Source organism: Mustelus asterias, chromosome 10 (genome assembly GCF_964213995.1).
Source record: "Mustelus asterias chromosome 10, sMusAst1.hap1.1, whole genome shotgun sequence".
NCBI classification, from domain to species: Eukaryota; Metazoa; Chordata; class Chondrichthyes; order Carcharhiniformes; family Triakidae; genus Mustelus; species Mustelus asterias.
In genome coordinates this window covers 63885781-63909387 of record NC_135810.1, presented here as the reverse complement: position 1 = coordinate 63909387, position 23607 = coordinate 63885781, and the positions used below count along the sequence as shown (strand labels likewise).

The 23607-nt window shown below is 40.3% G+C and overlaps 1 protein-coding gene across 3 annotated transcripts in view; it reads left to right on the top strand.

The window, feature by feature from the left end:
* Nucleotides 1–23393, top strand: part of LOC144499633 (beta-1,4-galactosyltransferase 3-like) — a 41236-nt gene extending 17843 nt beyond the window's left edge. The window contains exons 3-6 of one of the 3 annotated variants that reach the window (XM_078221808.1): nt 14726–14916; nt 16743–16865; nt 17422–17526; nt 18570–23393. In XM_078221808.1, the coding sequence (XP_078077934.1) occupies nt 14726–14916; nt 16743–16865; nt 17422–17526; nt 18570–18723 (573 nt within the window). In that variant the 3' untranslated portion in view covers nt 18724–23393. The remainder of the gene's footprint in view (nt 1–14725; nt 14917–16742; nt 16866–17421; nt 17527–18569) is intronic. The other 2 variants (XM_078221810.1, XM_078221809.1) reach the window with 2 other exon arrangements.
* The last annotated feature ends 214 nt before the right edge of the window (nt 23394–23607 follow it).

The following is a 23607-nucleotide window of genomic DNA, read 5'->3' as shown; positions in this document are numbered from 1 at the left end:
CCAGGGACGGGGATAGAGAGAGACACTTCCTTCCAGCTTGATGTCCCTTCTAAAAACTAAAACCTGCAGCTCAGAACTGAAAATAAAAGAGCTCCTGTCACCTTACCTGCAAACATTTCCTCCTGATAATGCAGAGTCATAAAACTAATTCCCAACGTAAAAATAAACACCCCCCTTTGAGACATTGAGCAATAAAATGGCTCCTTTTAGACAACCCAACATTAATGACATCAGCTAAGGCTGTGAGCTGCAGAGAGCATGATATATATTTTTTAAAAATCTCTTAAAGGTACACTAAAAGGTAATGAAAATTTTCAGGATTAGTTTTTACAACTGTCTACCATATTTAATTTAGTCATGAACCATGTTTCTTCCTTAACATAACAGTGGATTATTAGTAGTGACCATAATATGGTTGAATTCAATGTTTAAAAGACAGAAACATAAAGTAGTTACTAAGATTGTAGATTTAGGAATGGCTGACTTCAAACAAGAACAAAGAACAAGGAACAATACAGCACAGGAACAGGCCCTTCGGCCCTCCAAGCCCGCGCTGCTTCCCGGTCCAGGATTGAATCCTGAATCCAGGATCCCCGCCCAATTTTCCAGCCTATCTACATCCTAATATCCTATCCACCGAGCTGTCCCTCACAGCTACGATGCTTTGTTCATCACAACCTATTAACTCACCCCCACCCCCCCATTCCAGACCATGTGATCTCCAGGGAGAGGCGAAAACCCAGAGTGAAAACCCCAGGGCCAATATGGGGGAAAAAAAATCTGGGAAATTCCTCTCCGACCCCCTGAGGCGATCGAAACGAGTCCAGGAGATCACACTGGCCCTGATCAGAAAATGCTTCCCAACCCTATTCATTTCCACTTCTGCTTTACGAACACCATCTGAATTCCCTGCCCCCGAGACAGGTTCCCAACTATCCGCAGTCTCGCTCTGTACTGGCACCAGCAAGATGATCATAGAATGAAGCCTTGAAACGAGAAACAAAGAACAATTAGCCCGCGCCGCTCCCTGGTCCAAACTAGACCACTCTTTTGTATCCCTCCATTCCCACTCCGTTCATATAGCTGTCTAGATAAGTCTTAAACGTTCCCAGTGTGTCCGCCTCCACCACCTTGCCCGGCAACACATTCCAGGCCCCCACGACCCTCTGTGTAAAATATGTCCTTCTGATATCTGTGTTAAACCTCCCCCCGCCCCCCCCCCCCTTCACCTTGAACCTATGACCCCTCGTGAACGTCACCACCGACCCGGGGAAAAGCTTCCCACCGTTCACCCTATCTATGCCTTTCATAATTTTATACACCTCTATTAAGTCTCCCCTCATCCTCCGTCTTTCCAAGGAGAACAACCCCAGTTTCCCCCAATCTCTCCTCATAACCAAGCCCCTCCATACCAGGCAACATCCTGGTAAACCTCCTCTGTACTCTCTCCAAAGCCTCCACGTCCTTCTGGTAGTGTGGCGACCAGAACTGGACGCAGTATTCCAAATGCGGCCGAACCAACGTTCTATACATCTGCAACATCAGACCCCAACTTTTATACTCTATGCCCCGTCCTATAAAGGCAAGCATGTCATATGCCTTCTTCACCACCTTCTCCACCTGTGACGTCACCTTCAAAGATCTGTGGACTTGCACACCCAGGTCCCTCTGCGTCTCTACACCCTTTATGGTTCTTCCATTTATCGTGTAGCTCCTCCCTACATTATTCCCACCAAAATGCCTCACTTCGCATTTATCAGGATTGAACTCCATCTGCCATTTCTTTGCCCAAATTTCCAGTCTATCTATATCCTTCTGTAGCCTCTGACAATGTTCCTCACTATCTGCAAGTCCTGCCAGTTTTGTGTCGTCCGCAAACTTACTGATCACCCCAGTTACTCCTTCTTCCAGATCATTTATATAAATCACAAACAGCAGAGGTCCCAATACAGAGCCCTGCGGAACACCACTAGTCACAGGCCTCCAGCTGGAAAAAGACCCTTCCACTACCACCCTCTGTCTTCTATGACCAAGCCAGTTCTCCACCCATCTAGCCACCTCCCCCTTTATCCCATGAGATCCAACCTTTTTCACTAGCCTACCATGAGGGACTTTGTCAAACGCTTTACTAACGTCCATATAGACAACATCCACGGCCCTTCCTTCGTCAACCATTTTGGTCACTTCTTCAAAAAACACCACCAGGTTAGTGAGGCATGACCTCCCTCTCACAAAACCATGCTGACTATCGTTAATGAGTTTATTCCTTTCTAAATGTGCATACATCCCATCTCTAAGAATCTTCTCCAACAACTTCCCCACCACGGACGTCAAGCTCACCGGCCTATAATTACCCGGGTTATCCTTCCTACCCTTCTTAAATAACGGGACCACATTGGCTATCCTCCAATCCTCTGGGACCTCACCTGCGTCCAGTGACGAGACAAAGATTTGCGTCAGAGGCCCAACGATTTCACCCCTCGTCTCCCTGAGCAGCCTTGGATAGATTCCATCAGGCCCTGGGGATTTGTCAGTCTTTATATTCTCTAACAAACCTAACACTTCCTCCTTTGTAATGGAGATTTTCTCCAACGGTTCAACACTCCCCTCCGAGACACTCCCAGTCAACACATCCCTCTCCTTTGTGAATACCGACGCAAAGTATTCATTTAGGATCTCCCCTACTTCTTTGGGCTCCAAGCATAAGTCCCCACTTTTGTCCCTGAGAGGTCCGATTTTTTTCCCTAACAACCCTTTTGTTCCTAACGTATGAATAAAATGCCTTGGGATTCTCCTTAATCCTGTCTGCCAAGGACATTTCGTGACCCCTTTTTGCTCTTCTAATTCCCCGTTTGAGTACTTTCCTACTTTCTTTGTACTCCTCCAGAGCTCCCTCCGTTTTTAGCTGCTTGGACCTAACATACGCCTCTCTTTTCTTTTTGACCAGTCCCTCAATTTCCCTGGTTATCCACGGTTCTCTAATCCTACCCTTCCTATCCTTCTTTTTTACAGGCACATGCTTGTCCTGTAGCCCTAACAACTGTTCCTTAAAAGACTGCCACATACCAGATGTGGATTTACCCTCAAACAGCCTCTCCCAATCAAGAGCTGCCAATTTCTGCCTGATCCCACTAAAGTTAGCCTTCCCCCAATCCAACACCTTACCCTTGGGACACCACTCATCCTTTTCCATCACTATCCTAAAGCTAACAGAATTGTGGTCACTATTTGCCACATGTTCCCCTACCAAAACTTTGAAGACCTGACCGGGCTCATTCCCCAGTACCAGGTCCAGTATAGCCCCCTCTCTAGTCGGGCTGTCTACATATTGTTCCAACGAACCCTCCTGTACACATTTTACAAATTCCTCCCCATCCAGAGTCCCTGCCCTCAGCGATTTCCAGTCTATACCAGGGAAATTGAAGTTCAATATGATAAAACTCTGCACAGTAAACTGGGTAAATCTGTTAATTGGTAAAATGGCAGATTGTGAGAGGTGTTCAGAAAACGCATTATGCACCCAATTGATATTCCTAAAGAACAAGTGTTTTACTTGCAGAAAAAAGACATTCATGAACCTCAAGGTAAAAAATAACAAATCATAGCACAGATCCTGGCAAACGGACAAATTACAAAGAGCAGCAAATGGTGACAAAACAATATGGGGTATGAAAAGGTATCCCTTTGTATATCAAAATCAACACAATGAACACTGCATTAGGGAAAGAGCGGGTGGTCAGAAACAAAGTGGGCCCCATGGAAAATAGGTACCAGTGATGTTATGAAAAGGAGGACACAATGTATTATTTCTGTCACTATTTATTGTACAGTTGTGGAAGAGGACAGCATGTCCATATCCCAAGGAAACTATTGTTAAATCTGTTACAGGGGCTTAACAAAATTAAGGGTAAACCAAGTAACAGTAATGGAGAAATGAATGACACTAAAGAACAAATAATCCCCAGGGCCAGCTGCTTCCCCTTGTAGAGATTTTTTAAAAAGTAGATAAGGATATTACAAATGTCCTGACTATAATCTTCCAGAGTTCTCAATCCTGGAACAGTTTAGGTTGGAAAATTGAGTATGTCACTCAGCTTAAGAAAGGTGACAGAGAAAATAGGGAATTATTGAGCAGTTAGCTTAAAGTCTATTGCCATGATAATGTGACATGTCCATACGGAATATTAATATTTAATTTCATCAGCTAGTCAGATATATATTGAATTTCTTTAAAAGAAATAAAAGTAAACCCTGCAGAAGCTGGAAATTTTACCTGGCTGAAAAATGCTGCCTCACAGCGTCAGGAACCCTGGTTTGATTCCCGGTTTGGGTCTGTATGAAGTCTGCAATTCTCCCAATGTCTGCGTGGGTTTCCTCCGGATGCTCGGGTTTCCTCCCACAGTCCGAAAGATGAGCTGGTTAAGTGCATTGGCCATGCTAAATTCTCCCTCTGTGTACCCGAACAGGTGCCGGTGTGTGGCGACAAGGGGATTTTCACAGTAACTTCATTGCAGTGTTAATTTAAGCCTACTTGTGACGCTGATAAATAAATATACTCATATACTAAATCTGACATAAAAACAGAAAATGGTCGATAACCTCAGCAGATCAAGCAGCATCTGTGGAGAGGGAAATAGATAATGTTTTGAGTCCAGGTGACTCTTCTACGGAACTGAAGAGGCATAGAAATGTAATGAATTATGTAGTTGGAGAGGACAGAAAAGAAGATCCAGGATAGGTTGGAGCTAAGGAGAGATTGACAAAAATGTCATGGATGTAAGACCAAGGGGATGTCAATGGTGGCATTAAGGACCGAAAAAGTGCTAATATTGGCATAAAGGTAAGATAGCTGACTGTGGTAATAGACGAACAAAGCTCAATGGAAGCAAAGCTGAAAAACAAGGGACAGATGCTCTGTAGGGGAGAGATGGGGCTGTATTGGTGTATGGCTTGACGTGGAACTTGCAGGTGAAGTGTGTTCATTTTGTCTGCTGCTCTTGTTCCGTTAGGTGGTGGAAGTCAAGTTTGGAAGGTGCTTTCAAAAACATCTTGGTGAGTTGTTGCATTGCAGCTTGTTGATGGTAATCACTGCTGCTATGGCAATGGACAAAGTAAATGTTTAAGATGGTGCATGGGGTACAGATCAAGCAGGCTGTTTTGTCCTGGATGGTACCCATCTTCTTGTGAATTTTGGGGGATGCATTCATTCAGGCAACTGGAGAATATTTGATTGTACTCCTGACTCATGCCCTTTAGATGATGACCAGGCTCTGTGGCGATAGGAAATGAGTTACCCACCACAGAATTTTCAGCCTCTGACCTGCTTTTTGATATGGTTGGTCCAGTCAGCTTCTGGTCAATGGTAGTCCCCCATTTGTTGGAGGATATAACAACAGTAATGCCATTTAATGCCAGTGGGAGATGTTTAGATTCTCTTTTGGAATTGGTCATTGACTGGCACTTGAGTGCCAAGTAACATGCATGCTACATATCAGCCCAAGTTTGAATGATATTCCTGTTATGTGGATAGATTGCTTCACTTTCTTGGGTGATGTGAATGGAATATTATGCAATTATCAAGTGAACATCCTCGCTTCTGACCAGGTGGGAAGACCATTAATAAAGCAGCTGAAGAGGGTTGTGTTTAGCTTACTGCCCTGAGGAACTCCGACAGTGATGACCTGTGGCAGAGGTGATTGGCATCCAAAAACTGTAACCACCTTCCTCTGGTGCTATGTATGACTCTAATTAGTGTGCTGCTTTGATGTCACCTCTTGAATTTCTCAAATGGGGTGGCACGGTAGCACAATGGTTAGCACTGCTGCTTCACAGCTCCAGGGACCTGGGTTTGATTCCCGGCTTGGGTCACTGTCTGTGTGGTGTTTGCACATTCTCCTCGTGTCTGCATGGGTTTCCTCCGGTGCTCCGGTTTCCTCCCACAGTCCAAAGGTGTGCGGGTTAGGTTGATTGGCCATGCTAAAATTGCCCCTTAGTGTCCTGAGATGTGTAGGTTAGAGGGATTAGTGGGTAAATATGTAGGGATATGGGGGTAGGGCCTGGGTGGGATTGTGGTCGGTGCAGACTCGATGGGCCGAATGACCTCTTTCTGTACTCTAGGGATTCTATGAATTCAGTTCTTTTGTTACGTTTGGAGTTGCGTTGCCCTAGCAAAATCTAAACTGATTAAGTACTGCTTGAAAGCACTGTCGATAATATCTCACATCATTTTGCTGATTGAGAGTAGGTTGATGGGGCATTAATTGGCCAGATTGGTTTGTCCCTTTTGTGGACAGTAGATACCCGAGATGTTTTCCACCTTATCTGGTAGATACCAATGTCGTAGCAGTTCTGGGAGAGCATTCCTAGGCAGCTGACTAGTTCTGTAGCACATGTCTTCAATACTACTGAGTTTTTTGGGGCCCATTGCCTGTGCTCTATTTGGCCATTTCTTTATCATGTGGAGTAAGTTGAGTTGGCTGAAGACTGACATTTGTGATGCTGGGGACAGAAATGAATGAGCCACCATTTGATTGAAGATAGTTGCAAATGCTTGTGCTGTGTCTTTAACACTATTGTGCTGGGCTCCCCATCAATGAGGATGGAAATGTTTGTGGACCCCCCCCCCCCCCCCCCCCCGGCCCCACCACCCCCTTGATTAGTTATTTGGCCATCACCATTCACGACTGGTGTGGCAGCATTGCAGATCTTTGATCTGAGCTGAATGTTGTGGGTTTGCTATTTCTGCTGCTTAGCATGCAGTCCAGTGCCAGAGCTTCTTAAAATTGGCATTTCATTTTTAGGTATGCCGGATGCTGCTCCTTCCATTCTCTCTTGCACTTCTTATTGAACCAAGATTGATCCTTGGGTTGATGGTAATAGAGCGAGGGACATGCCAGGTCATGCGATTACAGTTTGTGGTTGAATAGAATGCTGCTGTTGGCCCATAATTTCCCTTGAATGTCCGTGCATATTAGCCCTGTTCTGAATCTCAACTGATCAGTGAGCAGACTAGATTTGTAAGGGCAAGCCATAACCTGATGAATTTGACTGAATTTTGTTCGAAGAGGTAACTGAAGTAGTGAATAATTAAGTATTTGGGGGTGTTATTAAAGGTACTTCAGAAGAGTTTGATAAGGTATCTCGGGCTGTTGAAGTTCATGAAATTGAAGGCAAATTATTGACCTGATTAGGAAGTGGGCTGAGTGGCAAGAGACAAAGGAGGTATAATTGGCTGGTACTGTAATTAGCAGGCTAGGAGAAATGGTGTCCTGCAAGGATGTGTGTTGGGACATCACTATTTGCATTCATTGGCAACTTAGATGGAACAGAAAGCCACATATTCATGTTTGTTGAAATCACAAAGATAGGAGACGATGAAAACATACAATTACAAAATATTAATAGATTAAGTGAATGGGCAAAACCATGGCAAGTAGTTTCAATGTAGGCAAATAGGAGGTCATCCACATTAGATCTAAAAGAGATCGAACAGGGTACGTTCTAATTGATGAAAAATTGGAAACAGTGGAAGTCCAAATAGACTTTGGCGGGGGTGGGGGATGGTAGGGTGGAACCCAAGTGCTTAAATCATTTAAGTGGTATGAACAGGTACAGAAAATAATCAGAAAGCCCAATGGAACACTCAAAGGCAAATCAAATGGGGCGGCGCGGTGGCACAGTGGTTAACACTGCTGCCTCACAGTGCCAGGGACCTATGTTCAATTCCCTGTTTGGGTCACTGTCTGTACGGAGTCTACATGTTCTCCCCGTGCCTGTGTGGGTTTCCTCCGGGTGCTCCGGTTTCCTCCCGCAGTCCGAAAGATGTGCTTGTTAGGTGCATTGGCCATGCTAAATTCTCCCTCGGTGTACCCGAACAGGCGCCTGAGTGTGGCGATGAGAGGATTTTCACAGTAACTTCATTACTGTGTGTAAGCCTATTTGTAACTAAGAAACAAGCTTTAAACTTTTAAATAATGGGGATGGCACAAGGAATGTTAAAAAGACAAACCTTAAGGAGCATTCACAAAGTGGATGCGTTAATCCAGCATATAGATGTAAATGGATATGATACAGTCGGGATTATAGAGACATGGCTGCAGGGTGATTGGGGATGGGAACTGAACATTCAGGGGTATTCATTTAGGAAGGCCAGACAAGAAGGAAAAGGCAGTGGCGTCGCATTGCTGGTTAAAGAGGAAATTAAAGCAATAGTGAGGAAGGATATTTGCTCCAACAATATGGAATCTGTATGGGTAGAGCTGAGAAACTTTTTACGGGCAAAAGACATTAGTGGGGGTTGTGTATAGTAGTGGTGAGGTTGTGGATGGCATTAAACAAGAAATTAGAGATGCATGCAATAAAGACACACCTGTAATTATGGGTGACTTTAATCTGCATATAGATTGGGCTAATCAAATTAGTAGCAAAACTATAAGAGGAGGAATTCCTAGAGTATGTAAGATTCTCTGACCAATACGTTGAAGAACTAACTAGAGAACAGGCCATCTTAGAGTGGGTGTTGTCTAATGAGAAAGGAATAATTGGCAATCTAGTTGTGAGGCCCCTTGGGGACGAATGACCATAATATGATAGAATTCTTCATCAAGATGGAAAGTGATGTAATTGATTCTGAGACTAGGATCCTGAATCTAAATATTGGAAACTACAATGGTACGATGCATGAATTGGCAATGGTGGATGGGGAAAATGACTTAAAGGGATAATAATGTTGGATAGGCAATAGCAAACATTCAAAGAGCACATGGGTAACCTGCAACAATTGTTCATCCCTGTCTGGTGCAAAAATAAAACGGGAAAGCTGACCAAACTATGGTTTACAAGGGAAATTAGGGATAGTATTAGGTCCAAGAAAGAGGCATACAAATTGACCAGAAAATAAAGGAGAGCCGCAGATTGGAAGCTGTTTAGCATTCAGAAAATGAGGATAAAGGGATTGATTTAAGAAAGGGGTAAAAAAAAGTGTAGTAGAGTGAGCTTGCAGGGAACATAAAAACTGACTGTTAAAGCATATATAAGTATGTGAAGAGAAAAGTCTGGTGAAGACAAATGTAAGTCCCTTACAGTCATAAACAATGAGTTTATAATGGGGAATAAAGAAATGGCTGACCAACTGAACACATACTTTGGTTCTGTCTTCACAAAGGAGGACACGAATAACATCTCAGAAATGTTGGGGAACACGGGGTTCAATGAGGGGGAGGAACAGAAGGAAATGGGTATTAGTAGAGAAATGATGTTGGGGAAATTAATGGGATTGAAGGCTGATAAATCCTGAGGGCCTGATCATCTACACCCCAGAGTACTCAAGGGAGTTGCCCTAAAATAGTGGATGTATTGGTGATCATTTTCCAAGATTCTGTAGACTCTGGAACAGTTCCTATAGATTGGAGGATAGCTAATGTAACCACACTATTTAAAAAGGGAAGTGGAGAGCAGACACGGAATTACAGAGCAGCCAGCCTTATGTCAGTAATAAGATTTAATAGCAGAGCACTTGGTCAGCATGGATTTATGAAAAGAAAATCATGCTTGGCAAATCTACTGGAATTCTTCAAGGATGTAATTAGTTGAGTTAATGAGGAGGAGCCAGTGGATGTGGTTTATTTGGAGTTTCAGAAGGCTTTCGACAAAGTCCTACATAAGAGATTAACTTGTAAAATTAAAGTGCATGGGATTGAGGGTAGTGTATTCAGATGGATAGAAAACTGGTTAGCAGACAGGAAACAAAGAGGAGGAGTGGCAGGCAGTGACTCATGGGATTTTGCAGGGATCAGTGCTAGGACCTCAACTATTCACAATATATATTAATGATTTAGATGTAATGCCTCTAAATTTGCAGATGACACAACACTGAGTGGGAGGGTGAGCTGTAAGGAGGATGTAGAGATGATTTGGCTAAGTTGAATGAGTAGGCAAATGCATGGCAGAAGCAATATAATGTGGATAAATGTGAGGGGATAGCAAAAACAGAAGGCAGATTATCTTCGTAGCTATAGATTGAGAGAAGGGAATGCGCAATGAGACCTGGGTGTTCTTGTACTCCAGTTGCTGAAAGTAAGCATGCAGGTGCAGTAGGCAAATGGTATGTTAGCCTTCATAACAAAAGGATTTGAGAACAAGAGCAGAGATGTCTTGCTGCAGTTATGCAGGGTGTTGGTGAGACCACACCTGGAATATTGTGTGCACTTTGGTCTCCTTATCTGAGGAAGGGTGCTGTTGTTATAGAGGCAGCAGGACTGATGTATGAGAAGAGATCGAGTCAGTTAAGATTCTATTCGCTGGAGTTTAGAAGAATGTGGGGGTATCTCATAGAAACCTATAAAATTCTAACAGCGCTAGACAGGGTAGATGCAGGAAGTATGTGCTTGATAGCGGGGGAGTCTAGACCAGCAGCCACAGTATAAGGATGTGAGGTAAACCACTTAGGTTTGAGATGAGGAGAAATGTTTTCACCCAGAGAGTGGTCAGTCTGTGGAATTCTCTACCACAGAAAGCAGTTAAGGCCAAGACGTTTGTTTTCAAAAAGGAGTTAGATGTAGCTTTTAGGGCTAAGGCATCAAAGGTTATTGGGGGGGGGGGGGGGGGGGCAGGGTGTTGGTGGTGGGAAGCAGGAACAGGTTACTGAGTTGGATAATCAGTCATGATAATGAATGGCGGAGATTGCTCGAAGGGCCACATGGCCTATTCCTGCTCCTATTTTCTGTGTTTCTGGAATGATGACTTTTATATCGAGAAGACTAGAATACAAGGGGGTGAAGGATACATTGACCTTAAAGGAGTGCAGTGTAGATTTACCAGAATGATACCTGGATTAAATTACAATTAAATATTAAACAAAATAGAGTTGTAATCCATGGAATTTACAAGGTTACTGGATGATTTAATTGAGGTTTTCAAGCTAGTATGGGGGAAACTGATAGGGAGATTGGGAGAAAACTTTTGCTAGTTGGAGAATGAATGGTGGGCATAGACTAAATGTTAGAATGAAGGGTAATGGGAGTTTGGAAGTCTCCTGCAAATGGCAATTGATGCTAGTTAAGATCATTTTAAAACTGAAATTGGTAGATTTTTGATATGAAACAAGGTGGGTATGGAGTTGGGTCACAGATCAGTCATGAGCTCATTTGAATTGCAAAACAGTCTGAAGGAATGAAATGGCCTACATCTGTTGCTATTTTTGTAGGTATCCACCTTGGAGAAGGTGTGGTGCAGATGGACTAGAATGATACCAGGGCTGCACGACTAAGCATGTCTTAACTCAAAGCAAATCCTGTCTCCTCTTCTCCCTCCCCCAACTTCCCCACTGTACTTACTGACCTACATCGATTCCCAGTCAAGCATTGTCTTGATTTTCAAATTCTAATCGTTATTTTCAAATCACTTCATGGTCTTGCCCTTCCATATTTCTGTAATCCCCTTCGATCTAGAATCATCAGGTATTTGCATTCTTCAAACTATGGCCTCTTGTGCATTCCTCATTATAATTGCTGTATCAGTGACTTCAGTTACCTAGAATTAAGGTTGGTAATTTTTTCTTACAGCCCTCCATTTCTCTACCTAATTTTTCCCCCTTTAAGACATGTCTTAAAACCTTCCTCTTTGACCAGGTTTTTGGTCATCTTAACCTAGTATCTCTCACTCAGTGAGAGATTGTTCTATAATGCATCTATGATGTATCTTGGGATGTTTCATTGTGATAAATATTAATTCTGGTTGGAAATTTGTAATAAGTGTAATACACATTGTTCCATATCCAGGTTCATAGGCTTCCTTTTGTGCTGCAAGATCCTTTTAGCTTGATCTGTGCCATCTCTTATTAAAATCCATGTAGAGACTAATAACTTTAAAAAGAAATCCAACTTGAAGGAATCTCTCAAGATTTCAAGGTTTAAGACTTTTACTGCAACAAATAAGCACATCAATACCAACTAAACATTAATTAGTAGGCAATTAATACTCTAAAATATATAAAAGCCATTTTTTATTAACATTTTAGTGCACTTATCAATTCATACCACATTTATACTTAACATGCTCTTTGCATAATTTTAAAAAATTTCCAAGCCCAGGATGGACATGTTTGGGCATGTGCAAATCTGCTATCTTGTGCACTTAAGAGCAAAAGAAATCCTCACAGTTTCTCACCTGTTGGGAAAGGGGGTTGGGGCTTAAATTGCCCGAACACTGGCCAAGAGCAGCAGAGGGCACAGTTGCGCATGTGCCGGTCTCTAGCAGCAGAGGCCTGTTACTCAGCCAATGCTGCTCTCAGCCAGCCTAAACAAAGCACCACTCCACCCCCCCCCACCCCCTGCTACTGCAGGGACCCGTGGCCTATCGTGACCCCCCCCCCCCCCCAAATCGATCACTGCACCACTGCAGTGTGTCACTAGTTCCCCCCCTTCCCACCCCGTACTGATCCTTGATGCAGAGTGGCGCCGCTCCTGGTCTGGCCCTGTCTCTCCAGTGGGCCTGCCTCCTTGGCACTGCATAATGCACTGGTGGGCAGTGCCAGGCTGGCAGTAACCCCCTTTCCCCCGACCTCCCCAAGCCGTCTCGGGCTCATTAAATCAATGCAAAATAAGATTAAAGTTTTATTTGAATTACTCAGCCTCATGCTGGAAATGGGCGCGAGGCTGACCTCGCCAGATATCCAGTGCCGATAAGATTGTGAAAGGCAGGAAATTGGACACAAACTTGATTTCTTGGCTCTTGCGTGATCTTACCAGCTCGCCCTGCCCATTGGCCGGCAGGATACGATGGTAAGATCACCCCTGCAGTCTTGACACACATTTGCCCAAAATTACTCCCAGCTTCCAAAGGCTCCAGACTATCCGGAAGTCAGAGTCTATCCAGAGCAAGAACCTTTTGCCTGTGTGTGTTTAGGTGTGAAACATAACACTTGGGTTTAAGTAAGTTATGACCTTAGGTCTGCCTGTCAACTGTAACTGTTGTTTGGCAAAGTCCAATACAACTTTGTACCATCTCCCAATTCCAGGGCTTCCTGTTTTATCCTAATGTAAAAAGGTAGTCCGAAACATAAAATTCCTGTGATATCTGCTTTCACCACTCTTTTAAATAATACCTTCCTGATGTTGCCAAACATTAAAGATTTTTCCCCTGGCAATTTCTCCTCTTGGTATTTTTTGGCCAATTATTTTAAATCTGTGGCATCTGGTTACCAATTCACAATCAAAGGAAACAGAGTAACCAGGGTTTGCTGCTATCAAACCCTTTAACTTTGAACACCTCATATGGGGTCTTCACTTGGGATTGCTGCTCTTTAAAAAAAAACCTCTGCAACCTCTCTCTGTCACTGAAGTTCTTTATTCTTGGTATCATTTTGGCAATCCTGCCCTATTCACACTCCAATGCTTTGACATGCTCACTAAAATGTGTGTTACACAGAATAGTTAGAATAGAATATTTTATCTGCTGTCTATGGTCCCACTGCATTGGCTTGGAGCAGTTGTGATCCGGTTCTCAACAATGTACATAACTGTCTTTCATACTGGGTCTATTAACATAATTAGCAGTTGTGAAGTATGGGACAAATGTGGGAAATAGAAACATTCATTTTGGTGATCCAGCGGTGTTGTAAAATTGAACAGAGTAAATAAGTTTGCATGTGGTCCACCTGATCTGTGGTGTTTAATTATGACTTTGGATATTAGATTTTAATAATAATCACCTTTGTTAGTAAATTTACATTTTAAGCAGAGAGGCAGAACAAAGTAGTTAAAGCCATATAATATTGATTAGCATCTAGTTGCATGACTACACTAATATGAAATAATTGAGTTTTAACTGTTCTGTATTCTGTGGACAGAGCTTTTTCATAGTATATTTTGGCATGTGTGGGAGGTTTGGTGTTGTGTAACATCGGATGTGAGACCTTTTAATATCTTCCTGTCTTGAATTCAGGTCAACAATCTGATGAAATGAGCTTTGAAATAACAATGTTTTAAATTGGAAGACAATTTTCTAATCAAATACACATGTTGAAGCACAGATACACTGTGTGGAACCCCCCCCCCCGCCCAACCCTAGTTCATTAATCTATTATTTGTAGACAGCCGTTCTCCAGAAATGTTTTGAGCACACCCAAGCAACTCATGGCATCATTTTAGTACAGAAATTTGAGAATAGAAACATGAAAAATACAGGGCTTGGATATGAACTTATCCAAATTTTTGTTACTGCTTTATAATGCTTTATAGCATTGTTTTATGCTTGAGATAAGTTGCTTTCAACTCTATGACAAAGCTAACTTTTGCATGTTTTGCCTTGTTTACGTTGGTTCTGTTCATAACTCTTTTGATCTTGTGGTTTAATTTTTTAACCAAGCGCACATGCTTGAATGGTTGCTTTTCTGGTTTGTGTTTGCTCATTGTTAATTCCAATCTGTAGCTAATCTTGTTAAACTAATCTTGTTAAAGGTGGCCATGGAAATGAATTGATCTCCATATAAAATGGGTGCAGACATATTGATTCATAATCAAATTTAATGCATTTTAATAACCTGCTGCATTTTTCTGTTCAATCCAAGACTGATTTTTTTTTTAAAAATTCTAAATAACTGTCCTAAATTGCAATTTATGTACTAATCTATTTATAATAAGCCATTTCCGGTGTATGAATAACATGGCTGAATGCAACATTTTAATTGTCTTGCTTTCAAATAAAATACAAATTATTTATCCATCAGACTGGAAATCGTACTTTTAACAGAGCAAAGCTGCTTAACGTTGGCGTGAGAGAAGCATTAAAGGATGAAGACTGGGACTGCCTGTTTCTGCATGATGTTGACCTTATTCCAGAGAATGATCACAATCTGTACATCTGCAATGAGAAATACCCCAAGCATGTATCCAGTGCTATGAATAAATTCATGTACAGGTATTCAAAACTCAGGAGTAACTAATTATAATGATTTACAAAAAAATGTTTATTTAAAGGTCTTCAGATACTCAGCAAAACAAAAAAGAAAGAAAATAGAACACTTGGCTCTTCTTTGAGCCTAACTTTACACACAGTATATCCCTATTTAAACCTGGGCAGCGAATCCATTTCCCAGGGAAAACTCAACACAATTTATAAAGCGACAGTCCTTCAGGAGGACAAGGCAGAGGCAAGGTCAAAACACAGACAAAGGAGGTCAGACTGCCAGAGCAGGTTTGCATACAGGTCAAAGTTCAATTCAAATCAGGATTTTCGTATAATCCGAGGTCAGCAACAAACACAGTTATACACACAGCAAATTCTTTACTCCCCAAGGCACTTTTGTCACATTCACCAAGTTCACTTCTGCTTTAGCAGGGCTTAAGTGGTCTGCTTATATGGCCTAGAAAGCCTACACATTTCTGATGGGGGTTTTCCATCAGTCTGACATGTGACTTCCTGTGGCCACCTCAGTCGGGGGAAACTCTGCCAAGAGCTGGAGAATATTATGAGGAAAGTATTGCCCTTCCAACACACAGCCCCTGGTGACACCACGTTGTTAACTAAATACTAAGCTGACTGACACTAAAATAAGAAGTCTTTCAATGCGGACGTTGCACGTGTATAATTAAATTACACAGAAGTGTTTAATATCTTAAGGTATGCATATTTCAGCAATCCTGACTTGAGCTTGTATTCCTTAGCTCCAGAAAATACATCCATAGGGTGGCAACTAACATTCACGCCACATAAGTGCCAGGCAATGACTATCTCCAACAAGAAAATCTAACCATCACCATCGCTGAATCCTCCACCATCAGTATCCTGGGGGTTACGATTGTCCAGAAACTGAACTGGACTCACTTTATGAATGATGTGGCGACAAGAGCAGGTCAGAGGCTAAGAATCCTGCAGTGAATAACTTGCCCCCTTGCTACCCAAAGCTTGTCCACCATCTACAATGCACAAGTCAAGAGTTAGAATACACTCCTCTTGCCTGGGTGAGTACAGCATCAACAGGATTCGAGAAGCTCAATACCATCCAGGATAAAGCAGCCCTTCTACAAACATTTGCTCTCTCCACCACCGAATGGTGGAAGCAGAATGTACCATCTACAAGATGCACTGCAGTTACTCCTTAGGCAGCTACTACTATCTAAAAGGACAAAGGCTCACCATCCTGACTAGGAAATATATCACTGTTCCTTTGCTTTCATTGGGTCAAAATCCTGGAACTCCCTCCCTCAGAGCACCGGGTGTACTTTCACTACAGATATTGCAGTGGTTCAAGAAAGCAGCTCACCACCACCTCAAGTGCAATTAGGGATGGGCAATAAATGCTGGCCTAGCTAGCACCACCAACATGTGTAAATGAAGGAAAAATAAATAAATATTTGTTCAAACCTCTCCCAAGTGCCTATTTATACTTTTCCCCAGTTGTTGTTTCTATACCCTTGCCCAAACTGAAGTTAAATTGATGGACTTTTAATTGGTAGGAGTATCTTTAAACGTTTTCTTGAATAAGATTGTTGCTCTCCAATTTTCCCATATCTATAGAAGTTTGGAAGATTCCACTATCTCAAAGCTCATCGCAAATGACTAAATTACTTTGCATTTTTTTAGGTGTGTGATGCACTTGTGAATAGAATGGTCCTTGTTGGGTCAAATTGTAGGATACCTATGAAGCTTGTTATGTACCTTCAGAGAAACCATAAACATGGTTTTCAATTTAATTTGAAATTTAACTCTTTCCTAAGTGCTGCCTATTTTTATGTTCTTTCCAGGCTACCGTATAAGATGTATTTTGGTGGTGTTTCAGCCTTGACTCCTGATCAATACTTGAGGATTAATGGTTTCCCAAACACATACTGGGGTTGGGGTGGAGAAGATGATGACATTTCTGCTAGGTAGGATTTCTTCATTAATCCTGGTTATATAATGTTTGTTAATCCTGCACAGCTTATTTTTTGTAAAGTTTGTATTCCAATGGAGCCCTGTCACAATCATGAGAATGCAGTTTTAGATTCAAGATTAACAAATGGTTAAGTGGAACCGCAGGCGAAGATTTGGCCTATTATGTGCAAACAACTGATGACCACTGACAGTCTGGTCCATGAAATAAAGCCAATATTCTTTCTGTACTAATATTTCATGTTAGTTTTCTTTTAGATTTTATTGGTATAGGGGGTTCACTAATTCTGTTCTTGGCATTGTTGTCTCTTTAGTAGTTAAATCCTAAATCAGACCACCACTTTATCTAAAGCTACAAATACTCATGGAGATTAAAGGAAACAATTTTATAATGCCCATGAGGTTTCATATATATCCCCAACAACTCTCAAAAGGAAAAATCATGGACACTGTTAGACTAAAAGCTGCCAATAATCAGTTTGATCAAGCGATTGGAACCATTTAAGATTTGTTATCTGTAACTAGTTCTTAATTTTTTCAACTTTTATTTAGAATTTATTTAGCAGGAATGAAGATCATTCGAACTCCCCTCTCGCTTGGACATTACAAAATGATCTCTCACAGTATGGATGTGGGTAATGAAAAAAATGAAAAAAGGTACTTTCAGAAGTGGTTTAAATTTATGAATGAAGCTTTGCTGTAATAACTCCTGAATTTTAAAAAAAACTGGAATTTTAAATCTGACATTTAAAATATTACTTGAGATAAAATATTACTTGAGATAAAATACATCATTTTATTCTTTTTGATAAGCAATATTGATTTTTTTGTTTTGATTTTTTTTCTTTTTTAGTTTGTGTCTATTTGGTTAGGCATTTAGAGGAAGGTGTAAGCACTGGGTGCAGATGGACATAAACCAGCAATCAGTGGTGGGCAAGAGGTTAGTGAGGAGAAGCAAAGTAGCACAACAGTGTAACTTAGATTAGAGTATTTAAAGAGACATAATATTTTGTTGGGTATCTTTGCTCTAGGAGTTTTTCCCATCAACTGCAACTTGTTTTTTAACATGAGATTTTGTGATGGTGCATTTTGCACTCCATTGAAGAGGCAATAATTTTTTTTCTAGTCACGTGAGGAGAAGCAGAGAAACAAAAAAAACATGCTTACTTTTATCTTTCCTTTCACATTGGCAACCAACAGTCTGTTTCCAACTTTCAACTTCTTGTTGTTCTTTAAAATCTTTTGTGTAGCAATAGTATGATTTCACAAACCTTCAGCCTGGACTCAAAAGTGGGCAGTACTTGTTGTCTTCCATTTTAAAATTGACTTTCTCCTTTTTTTGTTTTGAACAAGTAAAGCACAAGTGATATTTTGCTCATCAGCAAAGGACTACTGAGCTTGGATCTAGATTTAAAGGGATTATGAAGCATATAATTGATTAATTCCTGTTTGGCAAAGGGCCTCTTGCAAGTCTCATTATTAATTCCAACACACCATCGTGAATAATACAGTTAACAGAACTCTGGAAAGAGTTTGCATTTTCATTTAAGCATTTCCAAATACAGAGTGGAGTGACAATAGCGACAAAAGGAAAATGCCTAATTTAAAAGAGACATCTGGGAGAAAAGGCAGAATGTTCTACTTTTTATCTCAAATTAAATAACCGCATTCAGTAAGACTTGAATCTGATTCCTTCACAGATTTGACATGGTAGTAAAGGTATCCCGGTCATGGCGATCTGATGGAATGAATTCCATAGACTACAATTTGCTTCACAAGGAAGAACTTCCTTTGTACACCAACATCACCGTGGACTTTGGGAACAGTCCAAATGTGCAAGCAAAAGATGATTAACAAATTTCTGTCCCTTTAAAAGTCAATATATGGTTCAAGATGTTGTCTTAAAGGATACTGTTGCAAATGCAGGTTATTGGGTATGAAGAAAATACAAAGAAATCTACATATTAAGAACTCCACCAAGCATACAAAGATACAACCAATTTGCTGTTATCTTTTACTCGAACAAAATTTCTCTAGTACGATTTTCATAATTTTCACACTTCAGTACTGTATTTGTGATTATCCTTGAGTGACAAGGGCAAACAATATGGGTTGAGGCATTCCTGTTTTTTTTTCAGTTGTCACTTTGGCATTAATAATTACAAAATACTATCAATCAAATTTAAGAATCTATATTGTGATTTTTGGAATGAGGCCTTTTAAATGGGTTATTTGCATTATTAAACCTGTGGCAACGTGCACGGTTGACTTAATTCCATGGTGCCTGTGTTGCATCTAGTAAAATAATTTGAGAACCAAAGGCAGTTAATATATCTACACTAAGTTAAATCATAATGTTCTGTATAGAGAATTTAAGCCCAAAATAGTCCTGTTATTTTTCTAATTGCATATATTAAAGAATTGCCTCAGGGCTACATTTTGGCTTGAGTCTGCCATAATTTAATGAAATAAGCTCTAATACTGTAATTTGCTTATACAGGTGAAACTAATTATATATACTTGTTCAATATGCTAGACATGTTCAAACCTGTTCATTTATCAGCATAGCCTAGTTTAGTCTAGTTTGTATTATGGAGGCATTGCAGTCTGTTAAGTTTAAAATTTACTACCACCTTGTTCTATGGATGTTTCATTCCACAATTGCTGAGTTTTTGTTTTAAATGGGACTGCTTTGGTAGCTCTGACACATGTTGTTTGCATTTTGCCATGTATTATTTTAAACCTGCCGTCAGTCTGTATTGCTCTGTCTACATGTGTATATTGAGTGTGTATTTTGTACTTTCTACTATTCACTTTTTCAGTGGGCTATTAAATAGAACTTTGTGCTGAACACATTTGACAGTGCTGGAATAATCGTAGTCACCATTTTGATTTTGTGATGAGTTCCTTTGGGATGAATGTTTGTAGTCTTGAGATCCTCTCCATCCCATCCTCACAAACCTTTTCACAATTTCACTTGTAGCCTCATTTACTATTTTTTTAATGCTTCGATTGTCTCGTGCTAGTGGTCTTACAGTGCCCTGCTCCTGTCATGCAACAGCTGACTACTGCCTGCCTGGCCTTCAAGGGTATACCAGTATTACTTGATGGGGCAGCATGGTGGCATATAGTTAGCACTGAAGTCTCACAGCGCCAGGGACCCAGGTTTGATTCCTGGCTTAGGTCACTGTCTGTGTGGGTTTCCTGCAGGTGCTCTGGTTTTCTCCCACAGTCTGAAAGACGTGCTGGTTAGGTGCATTGGCAATGCTAAATTCTTCCTCGGTGTACCTGAACAGGTGCCGGAATGTGGTGAAGAGGGGACTTTCACAGTAACTTCATTACAGTGTTAATGTAAGCCTACTTGTGACATTAATAAATAAACTAAAATTAGACAACAACTCTGCCAATCTTCCCCTTGATCCCTTTGTGAAACATCATTTATGCTTGCAAAATGTCTGAGATCAAGAACTCTAATAATGAGCTGATCACATATCCATGTGCTATCATGCACAGACTAAAGTGACACCTGATTGAAATCACAGTTTGTTTCATAAAGCATTCATTTTCCTGCAAGGAATTAAGTTTTTAATGCAACAGTTTAACTACTTTGGTTGTGCTAAACCTCCTGTAAGTGAAAGCTGAAAATAACTAAAATCTTTGACCTCTTGAAATTACAGGCATGTCTCGCTCACAAATTACCTGAAGATCTGCCTTGTAATTATTGTGTTATTACCTCAGAATAATGCAGCTCAAAGAGGTCTTTCAGTCCACTATGTCTCACTATCTGAAACAGCTATTGATTTGTATCTCTCCACTGATCTTTCCCCAAAACTCTAAGTTTTTACTTTCTCAGTGTGAGATCCAATTCGGTTTTGAACCCGATAAGCATTCAATACCATAATTTGCTGAGTAAATAATTCTCATCTACTCTGCTTTTTTGCCATCTGTCTTAAATCTCTGTCATTTGGTACTGACTCCCGTCACTGGAAACGGTTTCTCCTCAATTTTGAACAACATAAATTTCCCCTTGACCTTCTCTGCTTGAAGGAAAATAATCCGAGCTTTGTGCTCCTTCAGCCTCACATATCCCTTGCACCATTTGCCCCTCCACCCTCTCAATGTCTTGGCATCCATTCCAAATAATAGATAAAAGATGCTCTCTTGGAGAGTCGGTAAACACCCTATGGGCTGAATGGCTGCCTTCTGCACTTTGGGATTCAGTTGTTCAAGTGATACTTGTGTTTAGTGAAAGTAACATTCATACACAGGGACCTGTTCTTTGCAGACAAAAGGAATCAATCCAAGCATTGTGCCTTTTTTGAATTCCCTGGTGCGTTCTCAATGGCAATGCCTTGACCAATCAGTCAACTTGACAACCAATCAGCACCCACTTCTCAAGTGGTATAAATTGTTACTCCCATTGAAATTTGGCATTCTTGTGTCTGTCCAATGAGTGCAAGATAAAAACTTTAGCAGAATGTGTCTCTTTTTCAGCAATACCGATTAAATGCTGGGAATTTCAAGAAACCTGTTCATTTGTTGAGCTTGGGAGGAGCTGGTGGTGAACATAGTCTCAAGATGCAAATATCATAATTCATCTGATTTCCCATTTTGGTAGATGCATGATACAATGATTAGTCAACAATTCGGTTCCATTATAACAATCAACATTTATCAATTAGTCTGCAAGTAACTCTGACGTAAGACCAAGAACATATAAAATAGAAGTAGAGAAAGGCCATTTGTCCCTTGAGCCTGCTCTGCTGTGACCTTATTGTGGCCTTAACTCCACTTTGTTGCATGCCCCTGACTCCCTTGTAAATCAAAATGCTATCTCAGCCTTGAATATATTCAATGACCCAACTTCCATTGCTCTCTGAAGCAAACGCTAGTAGTGGAAAGCTTTGGGAATTACAGGTCAGAATCATTTGCCCCTCCTGAATTTAGCATGTGACGTGTTTCAAAGGAAGCAAAAATGCAAGAAAAACATACCTGAAAGAGAATTAAAATTTTGGGTAGGTTCTTTTTATCATTAGCCAATATCGGATACTGATTGGTCTGTACATTTCCAGCAAGCTTTGTTTTTTTAAAAAATATGTATGCGCAAAGTGGGAAGTACACTCTCTTTAATTTAACCCTGCTCTTTTTTGAAAATAGTTTAACTGATTCAAATTTTGCGATGAAAATCTATACTTAAAATTATTTTGATACAGTAGCAGTCATGCCTTTGCCTAAAAGGTATTAGCTTATGCCCAAAGCATGCTACAGGTGTATTATATAACCCGTATATAATTTTGAAAGTACACAAATATGATTTAAATTATTTTATGCTAAGATTTACACTACTGCTGTTCCCGGTGTGTAGTACATTTATCCCAATTACCTTGTATTTTATGTTAGGATGCATAACATTTTTGACTTTTTCAAAAAGTAAATGTCAAAGTCTCCTACTGTAAAATGCATATTTTAAACTGTGGAAGTGCTTAAATTCTGCTTTTGATTTCAAATGTGATGAGACTAATCATAGCGCAAAATCAATTGTTAATAAATAATTTTATCAGACTCAAATCATGAAAATAGGTTCTGTCTTAATGAAAATCATCTCTCATAAGTATTACTGGCTGATCCAATTTTAAGTTATTTTACACATCGTAAACAGTAATCCTTTCTGGTTGTTATGCATAATCCAATCCTTGTAATATATTTTCTGGTATTCTTTTTTTAAATGCTTTCATCTGTATAAGCTATAAATTATTAAGTCAAGTTGTATTAGATTTGATAAAAATTTGTAAACACAAATTAAATTCAGAATATATTAATTTTCTGCAATGTACATATAAATTATGTGTATATAGTTTAAAGATTTGGTATTTTGCTGATGTAATTCCATGAAGACTTGTACAAAATTTAATGAAATTACTTACTGAGCTAGTTATATTTATTGAAGTACATAGGAGAGTAGTGAAACCAGGCTGAAAATGTATATTCTACAGTGCTTATAAGCAAATACTACTATATATAAGGCTGCAGATACAGTTTGTTTTTAAGTGTTTTAATTTACTACCTTAGTATACCTAAAGTCATTTAAGTATTAGCTATTTTTTAATCAATGTTAGATGCACCGAGTGGTCAGTGTTAGTAATTGGTAGTAACCAGTCGGTCTCAACAAACTGGCAATGGTGCTTGTAACTGAGTCGCTGTGTCTCGGTCACTGAAGCACTGAATCCATTGTTGTTTAGTACAGGTTACTTGATTTTTCATTTAGAGTAAATGTGTTCATGTTGTTTGGAAAACCTTGTATTGAACTTTGTTACCCTGGCTTTTACATTGTGAAAGTTGATCTAATGGTCTTTTTAAAAAAAAGTTTGAACTTGACAATCCTAATACTATTCTACGTATTTCTTTTGTACTGTTCTGTGTATTTCTTTTGTATTCATTGTCCTTGGGGAAAGCAGAAAGTACATTCAGCAGCAGTGTGTGTGTGTTCCTGGATCATTTTCCTACATTTAAAAATAAAATCTTTAAAGCATTTTTCGACTTCAATTTTTTCTCTGGATTGTAACAATAATCGGGATCACCCATATTCTGTGTTTTGGGCAGATCTAAATGATGTAGAGTGTCTGGGGAAAGGGGGAAAAAATGAGAACACGTGCTGAGAAAGTTGGGGAAAAAATAAATTACGGGAAGACTTGAAGGAGACAATGCATCTCAGGAGGTACCTCCCAGATTTGGATTTTT